The sequence below is a fragment of the Patagioenas fasciata genome, chromosome 11 (genome assembly GCF_037038585.1).
Source record: "Patagioenas fasciata isolate bPatFas1 chromosome 11, bPatFas1.hap1, whole genome shotgun sequence".
Classification (NCBI taxonomy): Eukaryota; Metazoa; Chordata; class Aves; order Columbiformes; family Columbidae; genus Patagioenas; species Patagioenas fasciata.
The window spans coordinates 8,574,703-8,594,167 of record NC_092530.1 but is presented as its reverse complement, the minus strand read 5'-3'; the positions used below and the strand labels follow the sequence as shown (position 1 = coordinate 8,594,167).

At 55.4% G+C, this 19,465-nt stretch overlaps 1 protein-coding gene and 1 long non-coding RNA gene across 4 annotated transcripts; one reads left to right on the top strand and one right to left on the bottom strand.

The window, feature by feature from the left end:
* Nucleotides 1–343: 343 nt before the first annotated feature.
* LOC139828886 (uncharacterized) lies at nucleotides 344–5,573 on the bottom strand. Its single transcript, XR_011740944.1, has 3 exons — nucleotides 5,484–5,573; nucleotides 3,568–3,715; nucleotides 344–675 (listed from the first exon to the last, which is right to left on the bottom strand). It is a non-coding gene; the product is annotated as an uncharacterized lncRNA (long non-coding RNA).
* A 68-nt stretch (nucleotides 5,574–5,641) lies between these two features.
* Nucleotides 5,642–15,003, top strand: LOC136106559 (APC membrane recruitment protein 1-like). Of its 3 annotated transcripts, XR_011740833.1 has the most exons (3): nucleotides 5,642–5,759; nucleotides 7,057–10,517; nucleotides 10,665–15,003. XR_011740833.1 is itself a non-coding variant. In XM_065846934.2 (2 exons), exon 2 carries the CDS (start codon nucleotides 7,151–7,153, stop codon nucleotides 10,445–10,447), a length of 3,297 nt encoding a protein of 1,098 aa, XP_065703006.1. In that variant the 5' UTR covers nucleotides 5,642–5,759; nucleotides 7,062–7,150; the 3' UTR covers nucleotides 10,448–15,003. The 3 variants fall into 3 exon arrangements, 2 of the variants coding, with proteins under 2 accessions (XP_065703006.1, XP_071669506.1); XM_065846934.2 differs by having other exon boundaries at nucleotides 7,062–15,003; XM_071813405.1 differs by having other exon boundaries at nucleotides 7,057–15,003.
* The last annotated feature ends 4,462 nt before the right edge of the window (nucleotides 15,004–19,465 follow it).

Genomic DNA, 19,465 nt, shown 5'->3' with positions numbered 1-19,465 from the left:
ATTTCTGGACACTCAGCCCAGATGTTAATAATCAATGAAGATATGCAGACCAAATAGTGCAGCCTTGGTACTTCCAGTGGGACTCTGGGAATATGATCGATAGCTTGATCTGAAAACAAGGGAATCGCACCGCTGTTTCTGCAATTGAAATGAATGTAATACATATGTTGATATCATGCACGACAGGCTCCAGCTTGGTGTTGTCTGGCTTTGTTCTTTCTAGACAGCTAACAGGAGAAAAAAGCAGTAAAATTTGCTGTTAATGGGAAAGTTGAATACATATGGCAAATGGGAAATAAACAGGCTGGTTTTATCTTCTCTGCCAAAGAAATAACAGATTTTAGGCCAAACCTTCAGCTGATGATTCATCAGTTGAAAAGTTTTATTTCAGGTGAGGAACTGGCCATTTAAATTTTCCCTTGGGTGGAATAGGGGATCTTGAAAAAGGGCCTTAGAAGACCCTTAATAACATTGTTTGAGAATACAAAGAAATGCTTTAGCGTGACCAAGAGCTATGAGCAAACTGCCTTTGGAAAATACTCCAAGGGGAACCACTTCCCTTCTCAGCATCTCGCAGGGGCCGAGGGCTGGAACAGAAGCGGTGCTGGACGCGGCTGTTTCTGCAGTCTTGCCAGGGGCTGCCAGGGCGGGTGGTTTCTCAGTCACTGGCACCTTCTGATGGAAGAGAACACGGGGAGGATTTTACTGCTTAGACACAAGATCAGAGGTGTATTCTTCAAGAGAAGCAGCGTATCTTTCCAGGCCTCTGCCAGGTTGTTGCTGGTCTGTCCACCGAAGTGCCACTGCTTGAACCTGTCCCATTTACCTGGATGTGCTGGGCCGTGTTTTGGGAGAGAGAAGGATGCTCAGTAGTTCTGTAAACCACACAAGGTCTAATATCTCCTCAGAGTATGCAAAAACCTTATCAGTATTGGTGGCAATTGATGCACATGCATTCAGGGTGAACACAGACACTTGCTAAGAGAGGTCTTCTGCAAGGCCTGATGTTCAAGAAAGCTACACCCATCTCTAGCTTTGGCTGTTGGTTCCTGGAGGAGATTTCAATCGTGAAGGTCTGCTTATAGGATCAGAATCATTTTGGTTGGAAGAGACCCTTAAGCTCATCAAGTCCAACCATAACTAACTCTCGCACTACCCCATGTCCCTGAGAACCTCATCTATGTGTCTTTTAAACCCCTCCAGGGATGGTGACTCCAGCACTGCCCTGGGCAGCCTGTTCCAATGCCCCACAGCCCTTTGGGGAAGAAATTGTTCCCAGATCCAACCTCAGCCTCCCCTGGCGCAACTTGAGGCCGTTTCCTCTGCTCCTGGCGCTTGTTCCTGGGGAGCAGAGCCCGACCCCCCGGCTCCAAGCTCCTTTCAGGCAGTTCAGAGATCAGAAGGTCTCCCCTCAGCTCCTGTTCTCCAGCTGAACCCCCCAGGTCCCTCAGCCGCTCCATCACACTTGTGCTCCAGCCCCCCACCAGCTCCGGTCCCTTGTCAACCCACTCCAGCACCTCAAGGGCTTCACTACACTCCTTCCCCTCCCTGGTAGCACTTTGTTGGTTGTCACAGCAAGCAGAGTTTCTCTTTCTCTGTGTTGTGGGGAAGCCCCACTGATGGCACCATCCATGTAAGGAGCACATTGTGGGCAATCGGGAGCTGGGAGCAGGGACTGGCCAAGCGCTACAGCTCCCAGGAGAACAGCCCTCAAGGCTGGACCCGGGTGCGACGTGGGACTGGAACAGTTCTGGCAGCAAAACTACAATGTGAATGAACATATCCTCATATTAATTAGTTCATTTGGGGCAAAAGGATCAGCAATGAGATATCTTAGTGACAATGCAGTTTTGTCACCCACAACCAATTCCTAATGCGTCCTAACAGCATTCCCTGATGTAACAGATGAGCCGCTGTCGATCTGGCCTAATGGCCTGAGTTAACCCTTCAGGACAGACACCTGTCAGATGGCTGGAAAATGAAGGGCAACAGCTCAGAGTATGGGTTGAACTTCAAAGCCGCACTTTAAACTGCTACCCTTTCTGGTGCACTGATTATTTTATTATTATATCTGAGAAAAAAGAAAAGACTTTGAGACAGAGACTAAAGTAACATATGACAGAACTATTCGATGTTTTAATGTCTGGGGGATTTAGTGCCTTATCTCTGATGCCAGCTGGGGAAAATGAAAGGCTTTTCTTGGCATTAGATGAAAATTAAAACATCGGCTGTAAGAAGTAATGGTCAAGCTAAAAGGCGTTCAGAAGTTCACCTTGAGGTTTGGCTTTGGAAAACCAACGCCTCTTTAAATGATCCGAACTTCTTGGTAATGACCGGGGCAGGGAGACACCCTGTTTCTTCAGCATTTTCTGTGTTCATTGGTAGTGAAATGTGTCCACTTTCCTTCTTTTCTCACTCAGAAATCTTTCAGAGAGGCTCTTATTTCAATGGCCGTGGAGCAGAAATATAAAAGACTAAAAATACTAAGTGAACAGAACTTTTCTAAATTTCTGAAAAGGCTTGGGTTCTGTGAGGGATTAAAACGAGGGGCTGTGACAGGCGGTCCCCAAACCGCAAGTCCCTGAAGATAAAGCCAATTCCACAGTGAATGTAGGAGTGACACACGGTCTGCCAGCAAATTCAAATGGTTTGGTTTAGTGTTTATCTTCTTCAGATACTTGTCCCTGCCTAAATTCCAAAAAATCTGCTTTACCATATGCACTATTGCTTGCGGTCTCGTGCACATCCCAGTTGCCATTCCTCACTGAGCTACCTGCGCTGCGCAGAACCCACCGGTCTGTGCTCACATGGGTCTTGTCAGGATGTTTTAGGCCTCCGGGGCCAAGTTCATCCCGTATGTAACTTTGAGGGAAATTGGGAGACCAGCATCAGAAAAATATTTGATCCCTGTTGTATCACGTTTTTGTATCCTGTTGAGTTCTGTGTTGGCAGAGCTGTAATTTGAAGCAACAAGCAACAAAGGGTTTGCTCGCAGATTGTTCGAGGAGGAATCGGGGTGGATGGCGTGGAGGTCGGGGATGCGCAGCCCATCCTCATCGTTTAGAGCTGGGACATCCACGCTGGTTATTGCAGCTGCCCCTGTGCTGTGCCGTGATGAATCCCGCCAGCGCAATCACACACACACAAAGGATTGAAATGATTGTGACAGGCGGTCCCCAAGCCACAAGTCAGTGAAGATAAAGCCAATTCCACAGTGACCGTGTGAGCGGCACACTGTCTGCCAGCAGAGTCGAAGCAGCGACAAGTGACTGGTGGCCTATTAAGCTTCTCTGGAGTGTCAGAGCAATCGCAGAACTGCCAAGCGGATCAGAGCTTGTGTCTGCAGGGTGTAAGGAAGTGTCAGGAGAGACAATCACAAGAGACACGCAAGTAATTTCAAGAAAGAAACAAGCAGTAACCAGGAAGCACTATGAAGACTCATACCAAGAAATAGAGGAATTAATCTTGCAATGGATATCTAAATTGCTGCTTAATTTAATCCCCAGCACAGTGCCTACATCTCAGTACAGCATCAGACTGACCTGTTGTAGGTCAGTCCTCACGCACCTTGACTGCGTTCCAGACACCCTCTGGTGACGGTGTTTGTTACAGGGCTGCCTTGGGGCTGGTTTGCACATCTTCTGTCTTCCTGCCACTGGGACCGACTGAAATCTGGAACATGTCCCAAACCTCCATTTACTACATCACCTCGCTCCTACAGAAATTTGAAAAGGAAAGTGACTTAGAAAGGTATCCCATCTTCTTTTCTTAATGTAACTGTGAACTATGTGTTCCTGCATGAAATTATCTAGTCATTTTCTTGTCTTTCAGTGTTTCAAGGGTTCTTAGGAGAAGCACTGCCAGACTTTCAACATATTGTTATAGTTATCACCTTGATAAATATAACCTAATCTGTCTGCTTACCCCTCTCTCTGAGTCTTCCCTGCTGACTCCTTACTCTCTTTCCTATCAACCATAAGTTTCTTTCCTCTGTTTCCAGGATCTTCACAGCCTTTTCCTCAACCAGTTTCCAAAATCTTCATGATTACTCTTTGCCTTTTCTACCATCTCTCGGTCACTATGGAACTGTTCATTCCAGTTCCCTGCCAGTCCACAGAAAGCCTCCAGCTTGTTAAAACTTCACTGATAAGGCTATAGGGATTTTTGCACCTTCTATTGTCGTGTTTGAGAGAAGGTGCTTGTAAAGAAACACCCCAGGACGTGTTCTGCTGTGCCGACCCCCAGTCCCACTGTTGCGTTGTCTGTCACCTCAGCACACCTCCCATGAAGACTATCGTGAGCTATAGGCAGAAACTCTTTCTATATTATTTTAGACAGCACCTTGTGCAGTTTCCTTAACTGACAGGTAATATACACACAGAAATATAAATTAAATCACTGTGCCACAGCCAAGCAGATGCCCTGTCAGGACTTATTCCTGACTGTACTCTGATGAACCCAAATCCCTGCAAAGACCTTCAGTTCAGCTTATGAAGCATCATCCAGCTCAGAGCGAAAGGCTTTCCCCAGCGCCCGGATCCACGGTGCAGGGGGTGAGGCAGTGGTTTGTCCTTTGGGTTGACCATGTCACCAGGGAAGGCTGATGTTGGTTGCAGGTTTCATGAGTTTTGCCCAAAACAGGAGCTTGGGGAAGAAGGTGAAGGGCGGTTCGAGCCGGGGTTTGGGCAGGTCCATCCCTGCTCTGTCCCAGCCGCACACTGGTGTGACCTGCACATCGTGGGGATGAGGAGGGACGGAGGCAGCAGCTGAGGCCACCAGCGGGCAGGAGGGCTCAGCTTTTGGGAACACCCTTCAGCAAGAGCAGGGCAAGGGGCTGCAGGTGTTGGGGACCATCCCCTGCCCTCCCCGAACAGCCTTTCGAACCAAATTCCTGCTCGTTGTGGGGATCCCATTTGTCAGGGTGGATTATGGGGCCGGTTTTGGCGCTGGGCTGACTTCTAAAGGAGAGCTCAGTTACTGCAGCTCTGGGGCCGGAGCGATGCTGGGCCGGGACAAAGTCCCCCCGAAAGCCGCAGAGGCAGCGCGGGGGTCGGGGCGCCTGTGGGGGACGCAGCGGGGGGAACGCGCAGACGAGCCGGAGCTTCGTGCATCTGTCCCGGCTCCCTCGGTGTCCTGAGCCCTCAGCACCAGCAGCCCCAGTGTCACCCCACGGCGATGGACGCGGGGACCGGGCGGCACCGCTGTGGTCACAGACCCGCTGCGCTGCAGCACCATTCACTGCGCCCCCCCCAGCAGTTATCAAGTTTTCTCTATTTCTCCCCCTATTTTTCTACCGAGTGAGCAGAGAGCAGGGCGCAGGGGGCTGGGCACCGGGCGTCCCAGGGGCACACGGGGTGAAGGTGCCAGCGCCGGGCGCTGCTGACGAAAAGCCGTTGTCACCTCCAGGCCCCGCACATCGCCATTGTCACCGCAGCCCCAGTAAAAAGACCACAAGGGCCACCCCCGCGTGTCGCGCCCCCCACCGTGCAGCGTCACGCGGGCCGTGTCCCAATGTCAACCGTGGCGTCGCGCGCTCCGCAACCCCCGCGTGACGTCACCGCTCCCGGGCCGCCGCGGCCACGCCCCCTCCGTGCGGAGCCCCCCACAGGGCCACGCCCCCTCCGCCCCTCGGCCCCGCCCCTCCCGCGCGCCGGGCGGACCCGCTGCCCCCGCGGCCACTCGCCCGTTCCTGGGCTGGCCCGGGCGGGCCGGGCCGGACCCGCTCCCGCCGCCTCCGGAACCGCCGCCCCGCGCAGCCGGTAAGGGCTGGGGAGCGGGCGCTGGGGAAGCGGGGCTGGGGGCGGCTGCCCTGCGGCCGGCGAGCGGGCCCGGCCCCGCCTGTGCTGCCGGCCGGGGCGGCGCCGCCGCTCTCCCCGGGTTTCGGCCGCGGCCCGGCCTTCCCCCGCCCGGCCGGCCGGGAGCGCTGCGGGGCCGTGGCGGCTTCTCCGGAGCCGGGCGAGCCCGGCGGGGAACGGCGAACGGCGGGAGGGGCGGGGGTCGGTCCGAGCTCCGGCCCCGCTGGGCCCTGCTCGGGACGGTGCGGGCGATGGAGCCTCCGGGGGGTCCCGGCCCCTCCTGACCCGGCCGGGCCCGCTCGTCCCGTGTGCGGGGCCCAAACCGGCCGAACCCCGAGATCGGCCCCGGCCGGCCCGGGACACCGGGCGCAGGGAAACGAACGCCGCCTTTTGCTGCGGCCTGGCGTGTTTTGTTATGTAAAACCCCTTTTCGTGATTTATTGCCAGTGGTTCGTGTCCTGAGCGCCTCTGAGCAGCCGTGCGGTCCAGCAGCGGCTGCTGGTGCCGGGGCTGACATGGAGCCGGAGAGAAAGGATTTTCCTAGGGAACTGTTGAAATGGTGTTTGTGTTCCATTCCCCCTCTGCTTTCTGCCCAGCCCTGTGCACACACCGTGTGTGGTTTGTCCTTCAGCCCGTCTGACCAGCTCTCGGTGTTCGAGCAGCATTTGGACCCGGCCCTCAGACTGCAGTGAACTTGGGGCTGTGCTGGCGGGACAGGAGCTGCACTCAATGGTCCTTGTGGGTCCCAGCTCGGGACGTTCAGGGTTCTGCGATCTGTGCAGAGGCTCCAGGGAGGCTCTGGAGGCATCTGGGGCTCCTGGGCAGAGCTGGAGCCGCCCGGCTGGGTGGTGGGCAGGAGGTTTCCCCACCAGCTGTGCCCCAGCTGCTGATGTGAAGGGGCAGGTGGACGGAGCAGCCCATGTGTCCCCGCTCAGAGGCGCCCGGTGACCGAACCCGACCTCCCCGCTGGCAAAGAGGCCGGGAAAGCGAAGGGGCTGGAGCGGGTGGCTCAGGGGTCAAAGCTGCCCGTCCTGGGGCAGCGGGGATGCTGCGCAATGGAGACACCTGGTTCTCCTCTACTTGCACATGGGTAAATTTAAACATCACGAGGTTTTTGTGCACGGCTTTAAAGAGTGGAGGATCTGAGTGGCTGTGGGAGGTTTTTGTAGCTCCAGTTCCAGCTGTTGACAAAGTTCCGCGCCTCTGTCTTTGCACCGTCTGCTTCCGCCTCCTCACCTCTGTCCCTTTCTCTTTGCTTTAGGTCAGCTGTGATGCTTCGAGCTCTGCACCCAGAAGTGGGCTCCGCTACCAAAGTCATCGTTTCCAGCTAGACGCACCCAAACCGCCCCGCTGCCATGGAAACGGGCTGCGCGGAGGAGCCCGCCCGGAGCGGGTCGCAGTCACTGCTCTGCGGGCAGCGGGAAGGACGGGAGCAGCGGCAGGAGGAGACCGGGGACCGGCTGCCCGAGCGGGGCGATGCCTCCGTGGTGGCTGCGGAGCCGCAGCAGCCTCAGCCACCCCCTGGCAAGCTGAAGAAAACGGCTTTCAAACTGTTTGGAGGGAAGAGGAGCATCTGCACGCTGCCCAGTTTCTTTGGAGGCAGAAGCAAAGGCCAGGGGAAAGTCGCCTCGAGAAAGGGCCTCAGCAAATGTCAGACCCACGACGGGCTCAGCGGTGCTGCCTGCGACGGGGCGCAGCTGGAAAGCCCTTCGGAGGGGAGCGGGGACTCGCGTCCCTGCCCTTTGCCGAGCTCCCAGAGCGCTCACCTGCCCCTCGACACCAGCGCCAGGGTTGATCTTGGCCCTGGGGACAGCTCTCCAGCCGGGAGTGCCGAGGGCTGCGAGAAAAAGCTCAATGGGGACAAGTCCTCCTCTGCCAGACCCAAAAAAGGCCTGAAAGGGTTTTTGAACAGCATCCGGCGTCACCGGAAGAGCAAGGTTGCCGAGTGTGAGAAAGCCGAGGCGCCCGAGTGGAGCGGGGGTTCGGAGGAGGCCGGCAAAGCTCCCGGTGCGGGAGGGGAGAGCCGAGGGGCCGTGCAGGGCCGGGCGCTGGGACCCGTCCCCTTTGCCAAAGCCAACTCGGGGGGTGAGCTCTTGGGGGGCAGCGCTGCTGGCTGTGCCGAGGCTGCCGAGCCCGGCTGCGTCCCGGCTGCTGACGGCAGCGCTGAGGGCGACGCGGTGGCGATGCCGGGGAACGGGGACGTTCTGGTTACGAAATCAGAGGCTGACGCCGGTGTCTGCGCAGAGTTTGACCATGGTGATGTGCTGCTGGCCTCTCACCCAGACTCTATGGACAACGACCCTCCCTGCCTGCACTCCGGGGACCTGCTGAGCCTCATCTTAGGAGACGCCACGTCCCTGAAGAGCTTCGATTCCCTGACGGGCTGTGGAGACGACATCGCCGAGCCCGACATCGCCGAGAGCAGCATCTCTGTGGAGCGCAGCAGAGACGCTGCCAAACGCAGCTCCTGCCTGGTCACCTACCAGGGCGGGGGGGAGGAGATGGCCGTGCCCGAGGAGGCGGAGGAGGAGTACCTGCAGCAGATGTGGCCCTGCAGCGCAGCGGGGAACAGGAGCTACGGAGCCCAGGTGTCCAGCAGCAGTCTGGAGATGCAGGCCTCGCGCGAGGCGCAGGCCCAGCCCTACGTGGGGGACGCGATGGACGGCGTTGAGCTCCTGACGCCGCAGAGCGAGCAGCAAGAGTCCGCCCCCAACAGCGACGAGGGTTATTACGACTCCACCACGCCGGGGCTGGAGGACGAAGCTGGGGACGGGCTCGGGGAGATCAAGAAGGAGCGTCTGCCCAGAGACAGTTACAGCGGGGATGCCCTTTATGAGTTTGACGCGCTGCTGAGTCCCTGTCAGGGGGAGGAATCCCTGTTTGAGGGCAAATTCCCCCACCCGGGGCTCTTCAGCTACTTCTTGGACTTGTGCCTCCCTGCTGAGAAGAGCCTGATCCAGCTGATGGACCAGAAGGGAGGGCTGATGGAGACGGAGGAAGAGCGGCTGGCGGCCATTCAGAAAGAGCTGCTGTTCTGGGAGCTGCAGCGGGAACCGCTCGTGAAACGGCTGGATGTTCCCGGCAAGGAGAAGGGTCCCCGGGAGCAGCGGCGCCTTGAATGTAAAACTAGAGCTGCCGGCTCGGTTGGCAAGAACCAGAGCGGCCTTGGTAGCGAGCAGGCGGCCTCGCACGCCCCAAGCAGGGCTGTGGCCGGCGGGGTTGCGGTGGTTAGAGCTGAAAATCCCGAGTGGAGGGATTTCCCAGGGACTCTGTGTCCAGAGAACTGTTACAACAGCCAAAAAGCCCAAGGAAGTTGCCTTACTCAGCTCCCAAAGAACAACCGGGGGTTCGATTTTGACCCAGACTGTGGGTTGTTTGAGGGCTCAGTAGCCCCAGCCAAAGCGGGGATGTTCCCCGGCTCCAGACTGGCAGAGCTCGAGTGCGGTGGTGGAGCGGGGGCCACCAGCCCCCAACCTCTGGTGGGCAGCGAGCACGAGCCCGAGCACGCCGTGAGCTTCTCGCAGGCGCTGGTGCAGTTCAACAGCAGCGGGACCCTCTTCTCCAGCCTCTCGGAAAGCCTGGGGAGCTCCAGCTCCAGCTCTTCCTTCACCCAGAACCTGCCTGCCCTCCCCACCATGGTCACCTTCGACGTGGTGGACGTGGAGCAGGAAGGAGAAGGGGAGTGCGAGCGGCATCCCGAGATGAACGCCGGCGAGGACATCGCCGAGGACTTTGACGACGGCTACGGACAGCAAGAGTCGTTGGCCGAATGTGAGGAGAGAATGTCCCCGGGGTACCCCCTGGGCTCCTTGCAGAGCTGCCCCTGGGGGGTCGCCAGCCTGCCCCGGCACCTGCGCCTGCACGGGCTGAGCCCCTCGCTGCCGGCACCGCTCTCCGTGGGCCGGAGGAGCCGCTCGCTGGACACAGAGAGCCTGGAGCTCGAGCTGGCCGACCCGCAGGTTGCCAAGGGCGGCCCTGGGCCGTGCGGGCTCTGGTGGAAGCCGGAGGGTGGCAAACAGGAGGCCGGCGGAGCCAGGAGGAGCAGGAGCCAGGAGGAGGGCGAGCTGTCGGCTCCCGAGGGCGGGCTGAGCTGGCCGGGCTGGCAGCAGCTCCAGCTCGACAGCGACGCGGCTGCCGGGGAAATGGAGCCCTGGGGTTTCGCTCCGGCCGCTGCCGCGGGGGAAAGCGCCTGGGAGCCATCGGAGCGGCCGGGCACCGTGTCCCTTCTTCTGTCCCCTTCCCGGAGCGCCGCTGGAGAGACTGCGGCCACGCGGCCCCGAGAGCCGGAGCTGAGTCGGCACCGGCCCAGGCCCTGCACTTTGCCCCTGCAGAGTGACACGAGGCCGGGCCGGGAGGCGGCCGGTTCCTGCAGGTCCCACGGAGAAGTCACCGCCAAAAAGCTGCCCTGCCTGTCAGCCCAGGGAGAGCCAGAGCCCGAGCTGCCCCCCAGCTTTGGCTTCGCTTTGTCCCCGGAGAAACGCGCCAAGTGCCGACCTGTGGGCATCGCCCAGGGGATGCCCCAGCACCCCAGCGGCAGCTCCGATGCCAGGAACAGCCTGGAGCGCTGCGGAGAGACCCTGAAAGGCAGAGCCGGCCCCGCGCTGCCCGCCGGCTGCTGGAGCGCGGCCCTGAGCGTCACCGAAGCCGAGTAGCTGCTCGGGGACGGTGTGAAAAGGGCTGCAAAGGGCAGGGAGGGAGAACATAGAGATGAAGGAGCACTTGGTGAGTGAGCTGAGTTTAGAGCTGGGCTGATCAGGATGAGCTCCTCCTGCAGCTCTGGTACGGGGTCTTGCCACTGCGGGTGCTCTGGGGGGTTCGGAGCCACCTCGGGATCCGCACGTTAATGCTGAGGCACTTTCTGGTTTTCAGCGCGAGCTGCTGCCTCTCAAACACCAAGGGCAGCAGCAGCCCCGGCGCGTTCGTGCTGCTGCTGGAGTGAACGCTGGGACCGGAGCCACGGACAGCGCGGCAGGTTTGGGTTTGTTTCTGCGGGGCTGGAGCTGGGGGAGCGAGCCGGGGAAACCTGGGAGAGAAATGGGGGTGTTTTCTTCATCTTCTCAGTGAAATGTTTTGGTTCAGACTCACTTGCAGCGTCTCCATCTCGGTCTCGGTGTGGCCGGCTGGGAGGAAGGACGCGGCTGTTTCCAGAGCGCGGACGGGAGGCGGCTCAGCTGAAAGGGGAGCTTTGCAGTAACATTCTTATTTATTATTTTTTCCCTTGCCCCAAAGGAAAGCCGGAGCTGTTGTGTGCGTGCCGGTAGCGTTGTCCAGGTCTCGTGTTAATTTGCTCACAGATAGCGCGCTGGCAGAGCTGTGCTGTCGATGGTCCCGTTAGGAACCAGGTGTCCGTTCTTTGCCCGCTCTGCCCTCACGGAGCACGGTTCCCGCTGGGCCCTTTCCCTGTTGGTCCTGCGTTCCTCGCCTCTCCCGGGCCGTGGGCACACGGACGAGCTCTTTGAAATAAGCTAAATGTGCATCGTGCCTGGAGCCGCGAGCCGCGGGTTCTGTTACTTTCACCAAAAGGAAGCTTTGTGTGTTGTTTTTTTATTGTTATTTTACTATTGTTTTCTTTGCATCACCTCATCTGAGGAAAGCATTCTGTTAATCGGAATACAGGATGTAACGCCGCCTAAATTAGGCTTCTCAACTTCTTCCTCCTAACGGGAGGGAACAAGCAAGCCGGAGGTTGCTGCAGGTTTTGGGTTTCTTCTTCCTCTTGGACTTTGTCTGAGGAGCTCGTACGGGCCCCTGGAAACATCTGTCTCAGGCCGTTGGTCCTCGAGACGCCTCCCATGTCCTGCGGGATCTCAGACACAGTTGTCGCTAAACCAAACCTCCCTGTCTGTGACTTACGAAGCTGCTTCCTCCTTTCCAAGCTCTGTATTCTGATTTTAGTTCAGTTACCGGTGATGATTTTGGTTTCCCTCCCACCCCCAAGTTACAGACCCGGCTGTGGCTGGAACGCTCAGCAGCTCCCTGGCATCACCGGGTTTACAGGCACCAGGGGCTGCTCTGGGTTTATTTTTTCCCCCAAGCAAAATGAGGTTCTGATGTTTCTTTTTGAGAAGAGACTCCTCACAGCCCTCCCTTGTGTACCTGCGAAGGAGCAGGGAAAGGCAAAGCCAGGCTTTGCTTGCCGGTGGTTCACCTTATTTATGTTGGGGTTTGTTTTTCTTTCTTTCCCGGCCAGACGCGCTGCTGGACTCGACCCAGCTGCGTGCCCACGGGCTTGACCCGTAGCTTTTCAGTGTTTCCCAGCGGTCCCGCTGCAGCACTCACCGCAGGAACCCGCCGGCCGTGGTTTTTCCCCCGTCCCTCTGTGCGACCGGAGCGGATTTTGTGGGACAACCCGGCTCTCGATGCTGCTCCAGCTCTGTGTCCCCACCTGGAGAGGAGAACGTGGTCACCGGCCAAAGGTCCCCTGGCCTCCCGGCGCTGTGTGCGGTCACCCCTCGTTAGCGCAGCGTGAGCGGCTGCTAACGAACGTTGTGCCTCATTGGCACAGGCTCCCCCTGGCTCAGAGCCAGGACAGGGTCAGGTCTGGCACCGCACGTCTCACCGCCCCTCACAGCACAAACCCGCAGCGAACCCCGCTGGTGACATCGGGGCCGCTGTCACCCCGACGGGCGCTCACAGCAATTGCTCGGCCCGAGCAGCCTGGGCTGGGTTTTAATCGCTATTTTATTTCAGCGTGTCACCAAAGGCTCTCGCGGGTTAAGGGGTTTGCACAGCGCTTTGTTCAGACGTGGTGCAGCCTTTGCCAAAGTCCTGGTGAGCTGTGAAAGCGTCTCGGTGCTAAAATGAATGTTCCCTTGCAAACGCGCGTCTCTAGGAGTGATTCTCTTGGGTGCAGGTACGTCATGGAAGGGCTTAGTGAAAACAGCTCTAGACTTGAATGTGTGAAAGCAATACAGCCAAGACTTGGGAATCTGACTTTAGACCAAAGGCTTCTCCTCTTAAATTGATGTGAACTAAATGAAGCAAAGATCTGTTGGGTTAAGATGAGTCTTCTAAAAGCATTTTTGGAGTCCATTTGCTGGATTATTGGCGCATTCGGCCCCATTAACCCAAAGAAATCGGACTTTTCAGCGCGCTCACCCAGCCTGCAAATTCTCACTGCCGCAGAGCGATTGGATTTCGCTGCCTGACGTGCTGCTCTTCCCACAACACCCGTCTGCCTGGGATAAACAGGAGCAGAGCCTCCGCTCTCGATCCGGATCGGGCTGTCGGTCCAATCCTGCCTTACCGAGGAGCTCAGGCTGGAGAGTGGTAGTTGAGGCTTTCTATGAAGAAGGGTTTCTGAACCAGAATAGGTCCCAGGAGCAGGAACAGCGTTGTCTTGCCAAGATGTTAAGGAAAAACTCCCCTCGAGGAGCTCTCCGGAATACGTCCCTTCCGGGGAAGCTCTTGCCTTAGAGGGATGAATTGTGGCTGCTAAACTGCGCTTAAACCACTGACATTCGGGTCAGTCTACCAAGTAATTGTGTATTGCATTTTGGGGCCTTGAGGGGGTTATTTGTTTGTTTTTATACACATAAGAAAATGGTGGATTTTATCTATTTTTGTATAGTTTTGCATTTTATATTCACGGGGAAATGTTACGGGCTTTTGTTTTACAGGTGTGCGTTGTCTTTTCAAGCGCCGTGGTCCCGTTCCGGTGCAGAAAAGGCCGTTTCCGTGTTGGTGCCGCTGCCCGTGCGGCGCGAGGGAACCTCTGGCTGCTCCGTGCCGGCACCTCCTGCTGCACCGGCCCCGGCAGCGCTGGCAGCGGCAGCCGGGCCGGCACACGCGGTGCAGACACCGCCGAGCGCCCGCGGCTCCTCCTCTGTCACTCCCGCCTACTTTGTGTCTTTGTTTCTGAGCTTTGTGTTTAATCTGAATTTGTGGAGTTCAGTGACTTGTCCCTGAAAGAATTGTGACCGTCTTTAAATTAGGAAACCACAGATTTCAGTTGGGGCTCAAATAATTTTATCCAAATTGAGGCTTTTCTTCAGTCCCGGGCAGGAGCCGCTGTTGGTCGGTGCGTGGCGATGCTGGTGATGCCGGGGATGAATGTTCTGTCCCCGCGGTGCTCCCTGGCCGCACTGGGACTCGGCTCTCACCCTGGCACGGGCAGCATCGCCTGCTCCGGGTCTGAGCGCTGCTCTTTAAATACCGCGGGCTCTGCACAGGCTCAGCGGGGCTGCCACCTTCTCCTGTCTGCTGCCGCTGGGCTGGGGCCGGGGCAGCTCCTGTGCCGCCGGCATCGCCAGCATCGGTCCCGCGTCCTCCCGCGGTGACGCCGCCTCGAGCCTGGGGGTCAGAAAGGCAAGGAGAGCTCTGGAGAGCTGAGACCCACCCCAGTGAACGCGGCTCTTCTTGCTCTGGTTTGGATGTGGTCAGACAACGCGCTGCTGTGTTTGCTCGGCTCTGCGGGACTGGTGGCCCCGCGGGGTTTGTCACCCTGCGCGGGCTGTGAGGGCTGAAATAACTTCTCTGCACAAACCGCGGTGCTGAACGGAGCCGACGAGAACAATGTCAAACAGTGACGTGCAGAAAGAAAATTAAATGCTGAAAAGCTAAAAGATTATAGCCAAAAGCAGATTATTTTTCCTCTTCTTTGCCCCGCTGCCAGTGCCAGCAGAGATGGCAATTGCTGCTGAGACATTTGGCTCTAGGTAGTTTGGGTTATTTTTGTCTTCTAATTAATGAGCCTTCACCTAATGGTGCTTTTTAATTTTTTCCTGGGTGAGTTTGCCCCTGTTCCCAGCACAGGGACCGGACGGGCAGGTCACAGGACAAGCGTTCCTGGGTTGCTCGGACCAGTGCCACACTCCACATTCCCTCTGCCCTTGGTTGTGCGGCTCCCTCCTCTCCAGCCGGGGCCACCTGCTCTTCTAACCAGCATTGAGTCACCCCGGAAGCGGCACTTGGGTGAAGTGATAAATGAAAACCCAGAAAAGCCTCTCGGTTCTAAAGAAAACCTCTGACGGGGCCTTGTCCGGGGGCCGTGCTCCCTGGGCCGTCCGCTGCGGCAGCTGCTCCGCGGTGCCGGGAGCAGAGGCGGCTCCTCCCGGGGACCAACCTGCCTGAGTCTGGGGCTTTTTCTGATTTCTTTCTGCTCTCATTGCTACTCGTGCTCTAAGCTTTTTAATGTATTGATTGTGTTTTACAATGAATGTTCCTTTCACTGAATTGTAATGAATAAACTTCAGATTTTTGGACAACAGTGGGTTTTGCTTGTGGTTTGGTTTTCTCCTTGGCTTGTTTTATGCTTGATTTCATCTTTTCCTTTTCCCTGCCCTCCTATCTCTTGGTTATTTGCAAGTGAAGTGTTTGTTTCAGTGGGAGGAGGCAACACAAGAGATGCTTTGGAGAGCACAGCACGCCGCTGGCCTCAACGCCCCTTGGCCAAACCCTGTGCTGTTCAATGAACCTGCAGAATCTCCGTCGTTGAAGGCACCGGCCCCAGAGCCCAACTTTCCCCTTGGTGTCTCATCCTCTGCTGTCGCTGGGCTGGAGCGCTGCGGGGGTGATGTGGGAGATGGGAGCAGAGACAGCGTGGGGGTTTGTGAGCAATGGAGGGTGTGTATCGCATCTTCTCCTCCTTGCGCTGCCCCAACCTCCTTTGAGGGGACCATCTATTCTGAAAATTATGACTTTCCTGATAACACTCTGCTCAAAGCTCCTTCTCGGGGCCTCCCCTGATTGCCAACCCCTTGACAGCAGACGGGCAGACATCACATCGGACCTTTAACATGGCTCCTGTCACTCCAGGAACATTGTGTCTCAGAGAACTGTTCAGTGCCAAGCCTGGGTCCTTCAGTGTTTTCCTTTTAGGTGCAAACGGGCTGTATCATGGCCACTGATTTTGCTCCTGGAGCACCAACTGCAGCTGCCCATGGGTTACTGGGGAAACAACCAGGCTCGGCACAACCACCACCCACTATCCAGCCCCACCGGAGATTCCTGTAGCTGATGAAAAGCTTGAGGGCACCTCAGCACCAGCCCTTCCACAGCTCTGCACAGGTCAATGTTTGTGCTCTATACCTGTAACGGGAGGCAGCTGGGAAGCAGCAGTGCAAGGTGTAGGTGTTAAAAACCACTGTTCATTATAGAAAAGGTGGTGGGGATGCTCTTGAGTAGTAGCTGGAGCTCAGGTATCTCAAGCGCTTTCCCAACAGCCAAGTGCTGATCTCTGCCTCTTTGGGCACAGTGGAGACGGCTCGGGGCTGCCCCACAGCTGGGTCTCCTTGTGCTGCCAACACATCTGTTTTGCACGTGGTTCACGGCAAAGGGCATATTTTCACAGAATCCCAGAATGTCAGGGGTTGGAAGGGACCTGGAAAGCTCATCCAGTGCAATCCCCCCATGGAGCAGGAACACCCAGCTGAGGTTCCACAGGAAGGTGTCCAGGCGGGTTTGAATGTCTGCAGAGAAGGAGACTCCACAACCTCCCTGGGCAGCCTGGGCCAGGCTCTGCCACCCTCACCATGAAGAAGTTTCTCCTCATATTTAAGTGGAACCTCCTGTGTTCCAGTTTGCACCCATTGCCCCTTGTCCTATCACTGGTTGTCACTGAGAAGAGCCTGGCTCCATCCTCCTGACACTCCCCCTTTCCATATTGATCCCCATGAATGAGTCCCCCCTCAGTCTCCTCTTCTCCAGCTCCAGAGCCCCAGCTCCCTCAGCCTTTCCTCACACGGGAGGTGCTCCACTCCCTTCAGCATCCTGGTGGCTGCGCTGGACTCTCTCCAGCAGTTCCCTGTCCTTCTGGAACTGAGGGGCCACAACTGGACACAATATTCCAGGTGTGGTCTCCCCAGGGCAGAGCAGAGGGGCAGGAGAACCTCTCTCAACCTACTAACAGCACCCCTTAATTTTAACCAAATTAACTTTTTCCTGCTTGAACCTTTTGGACAGAGGGAAACACGTGGTCACGAGCTGTTTGCTGGTGGACTTGGAGAAGATGTGGGGGGCTGATCCAGATCAGCGGGGCCACCGAGGACCAGGGGCTGCACCCCAGACTTGTTTTCTGTCAAGACGCAGCATTTCACCCGGGAATAGCCCCACATTCAACTGTCATGATACTTGTCAGTGACTTCAGATCTAAACACAAAGCCTCTGATAGCAGTCTTTTATGCTTAGCTAGAAAATGCCTACTGCAGAAAAATTCAGCAGAAAATAATAAGAGCCCAAGGGGTCAGATATTCATGCAGTTCAGAGCTGGGTATTTTAAAAGCAGTTTTTCCTGTGAGATTTCCAGCATTTCAGGCTTCTAATCCTTCAAACTCTGAAGCAGACGCATCTCAAAAAAAGAAAGAAAAACTTACAACTAACTATATTAAAAAAAAATCCAGACTTGTTTGAACTCCAAACACGTTGTGATTTGAGCTGGCACTGAAAGTTTGGCTCAGCTCTCACCGTGTTTGATTTTTAGGTTCCATTGTTCAGCACCCTGGGCCTTATCTTGACACAGACCGAGCTCCGGCAGCTCCCGCTCATTCCCAGGGAAGCTACAAGGACTCGTCCTCTCTTGAAAATCAGGCATATTGTGTATGAACAATCAAGAGCATTCAGGCCATTCACAAAGCACACCTCAGTAAATCAGCATCTCAACAGGTTCTGCCATTCTCATTTCTGGAACCGCTTCTTAAGAAGTGGTTTGTCTTTTTAGGTTAGGAGGGCCATGGTCTGTCCAGCTTTTTGCTGACATCAAGAGGGGGCTCATTCCAGAGGGACAGCCCAGCAGGGAGCACATGAACACTTAATTCTCTTGCTCAAAAGACTCGTGGTAGAGAAGTGCAGAAATGAGGCCGGCTCTTCAGGAAGGAGAAAACAGACATGTAGTTGGGAGAAGGAAAGAAGGAACATCACCAGGAGTGAAGGGGCTATCAAAGTCTAACTCAAGGAATGTTTAGGACCTGAATTTTTACTGAAGTCTGCTGGAAATCGCTGGTTCGGTCAAAAAATAACGCCCCAAGAAAGGAGTAATGGTGTTAAATCCACCTCTGTCTCGTTCTGTTTGCTGAGGGGGGTGAACAGTACTGACTGGTTTTAATACTTCTTGCTTTTGTTTTTAGAGAGATATCAATCTAGATAATGAGAATGTAAAATACATTTAGATGTATTTATCCATTTAGATTTTTGGGACTAGGCAAGTCATTACCCATGGATCACATGGGGTTATGTTAGGTATACACAACAACTATTTTAACTGTATGTACAGATCAGGGTGTTACATTTGTACAGTCCTAAAATTCCATTCAGCTCTTTGAAGGCAACAGTGAGGCTGATGTGGCCCTGGGTGAAAACGAGTTTGACACCCCTGATACGGATCAAAACCAGAGGTGTTTTCTTTCCCATGCACCTCCCAAAGCAGAGTGCTAACATGTTTGTTGTGGTTTTTTGTTCCTTTTTGACACGACTCACATGAGCACACAGCACTAGAGCCAACCAACAGGCTTCTCATAGGCACTAATTATTTCTATATCAAACCTTCAGAGACTGTGCCCTTTTTAAACTAAGCTTACAGGTCTGCTAGTTTTCCTCTGCCAAGGCAGGGTATATTTTTAGAGGCACTAATGTTCCTGATTCTCTACTCTGTTTTCACCTAAAGCGTGGACAGAGCATTTACAGAACAGATAAAGTCATGCACACCTACATTACAGAGAGCTTTTTCCTCAATAACATGAGCAAACCTTGCTACCACATCACAAAAGAAAACCTGACACCAGGTTTAGATCTGTACCTTCAGAAAACAGTTGATACTGCAGCTTTCTCTTCTTCATTGTATTAAACACTCATTATGATTAGCTCATTATTAAACACATTATTAGTTCATTGTGCTAAACATTCATTATTGGCTTCTCCTGTAGTTTCCTCATTACAGTGGCAGCGCATGGGCTTTGCTAAGTACATGTCCCCAGCATGTCCCCTGGTTCAGGGGTGACAGCCCTCCACTGATCATCTTCCAGCAAGGACATGCAGAGATAATGTGCGCTTGTCCATCATCTTGGCACATGGGCCTCCTGGCTCTATCCTGAATTACTGCCTTCTATTTTCCTGCATTCTCCACTTCCTTTAATTATACCATCATAAAGCAATAGTGCCATAATTACTAATAAAGGGACTTTTGCTAAAGGCCAAATCTTCAGTTAGCAAGCAGTCGCTGTAGGGAGCTACCTGTGTGCATATACAGAGCCAGAATGAGGAGACTGCTCTTTGGGATTCACCGTGCCCAGCACCAGCCTATGTGCCAGGAGCTCCTTGCGGCTGCGTTATCCTGATCCAGAGAATCAGGCCTCAACAGCTTCGTGAGACCAGACCTGCTCAGCAGTATGACCCAGCATCGCTCCTCCGGTCCATGAGGCTCACGGTTTGGGCTCAGAAATCCCCCAGCAACACTCTCCTGGAATGTCTTTGCCTCCAGCCAGCACCTCATCCCTCTAAATCACAATCATCAATCTTGAGCCTTGGTCCTACAGCGATTCTTCTGCCCTGTCAGCCCCAGCCTCCCCATTCCCTTAAACTTCTCAGCCTTTGTGGGACTAGACCTGCATGGAGAGAGGCAGGCAGAAGCACAGAAACCCCTAAAATGCCTCTAAAGCAGTCATCTTGGGTAGGAATTGCTTTCTAGCTTACACTGAACTCCACGATACTCAGCCAGTGTTCTCCTTATGACAGCGCAA

Coding starts and splice junctions, on each gene's coding strand:
- LOC136106559 (XM_065846934.2), top strand. CDS start 7,151: ATGGAAACGGGCTGCGCGGAGGAGCCCGCCCGGAGCGGGTCGCAGTCA.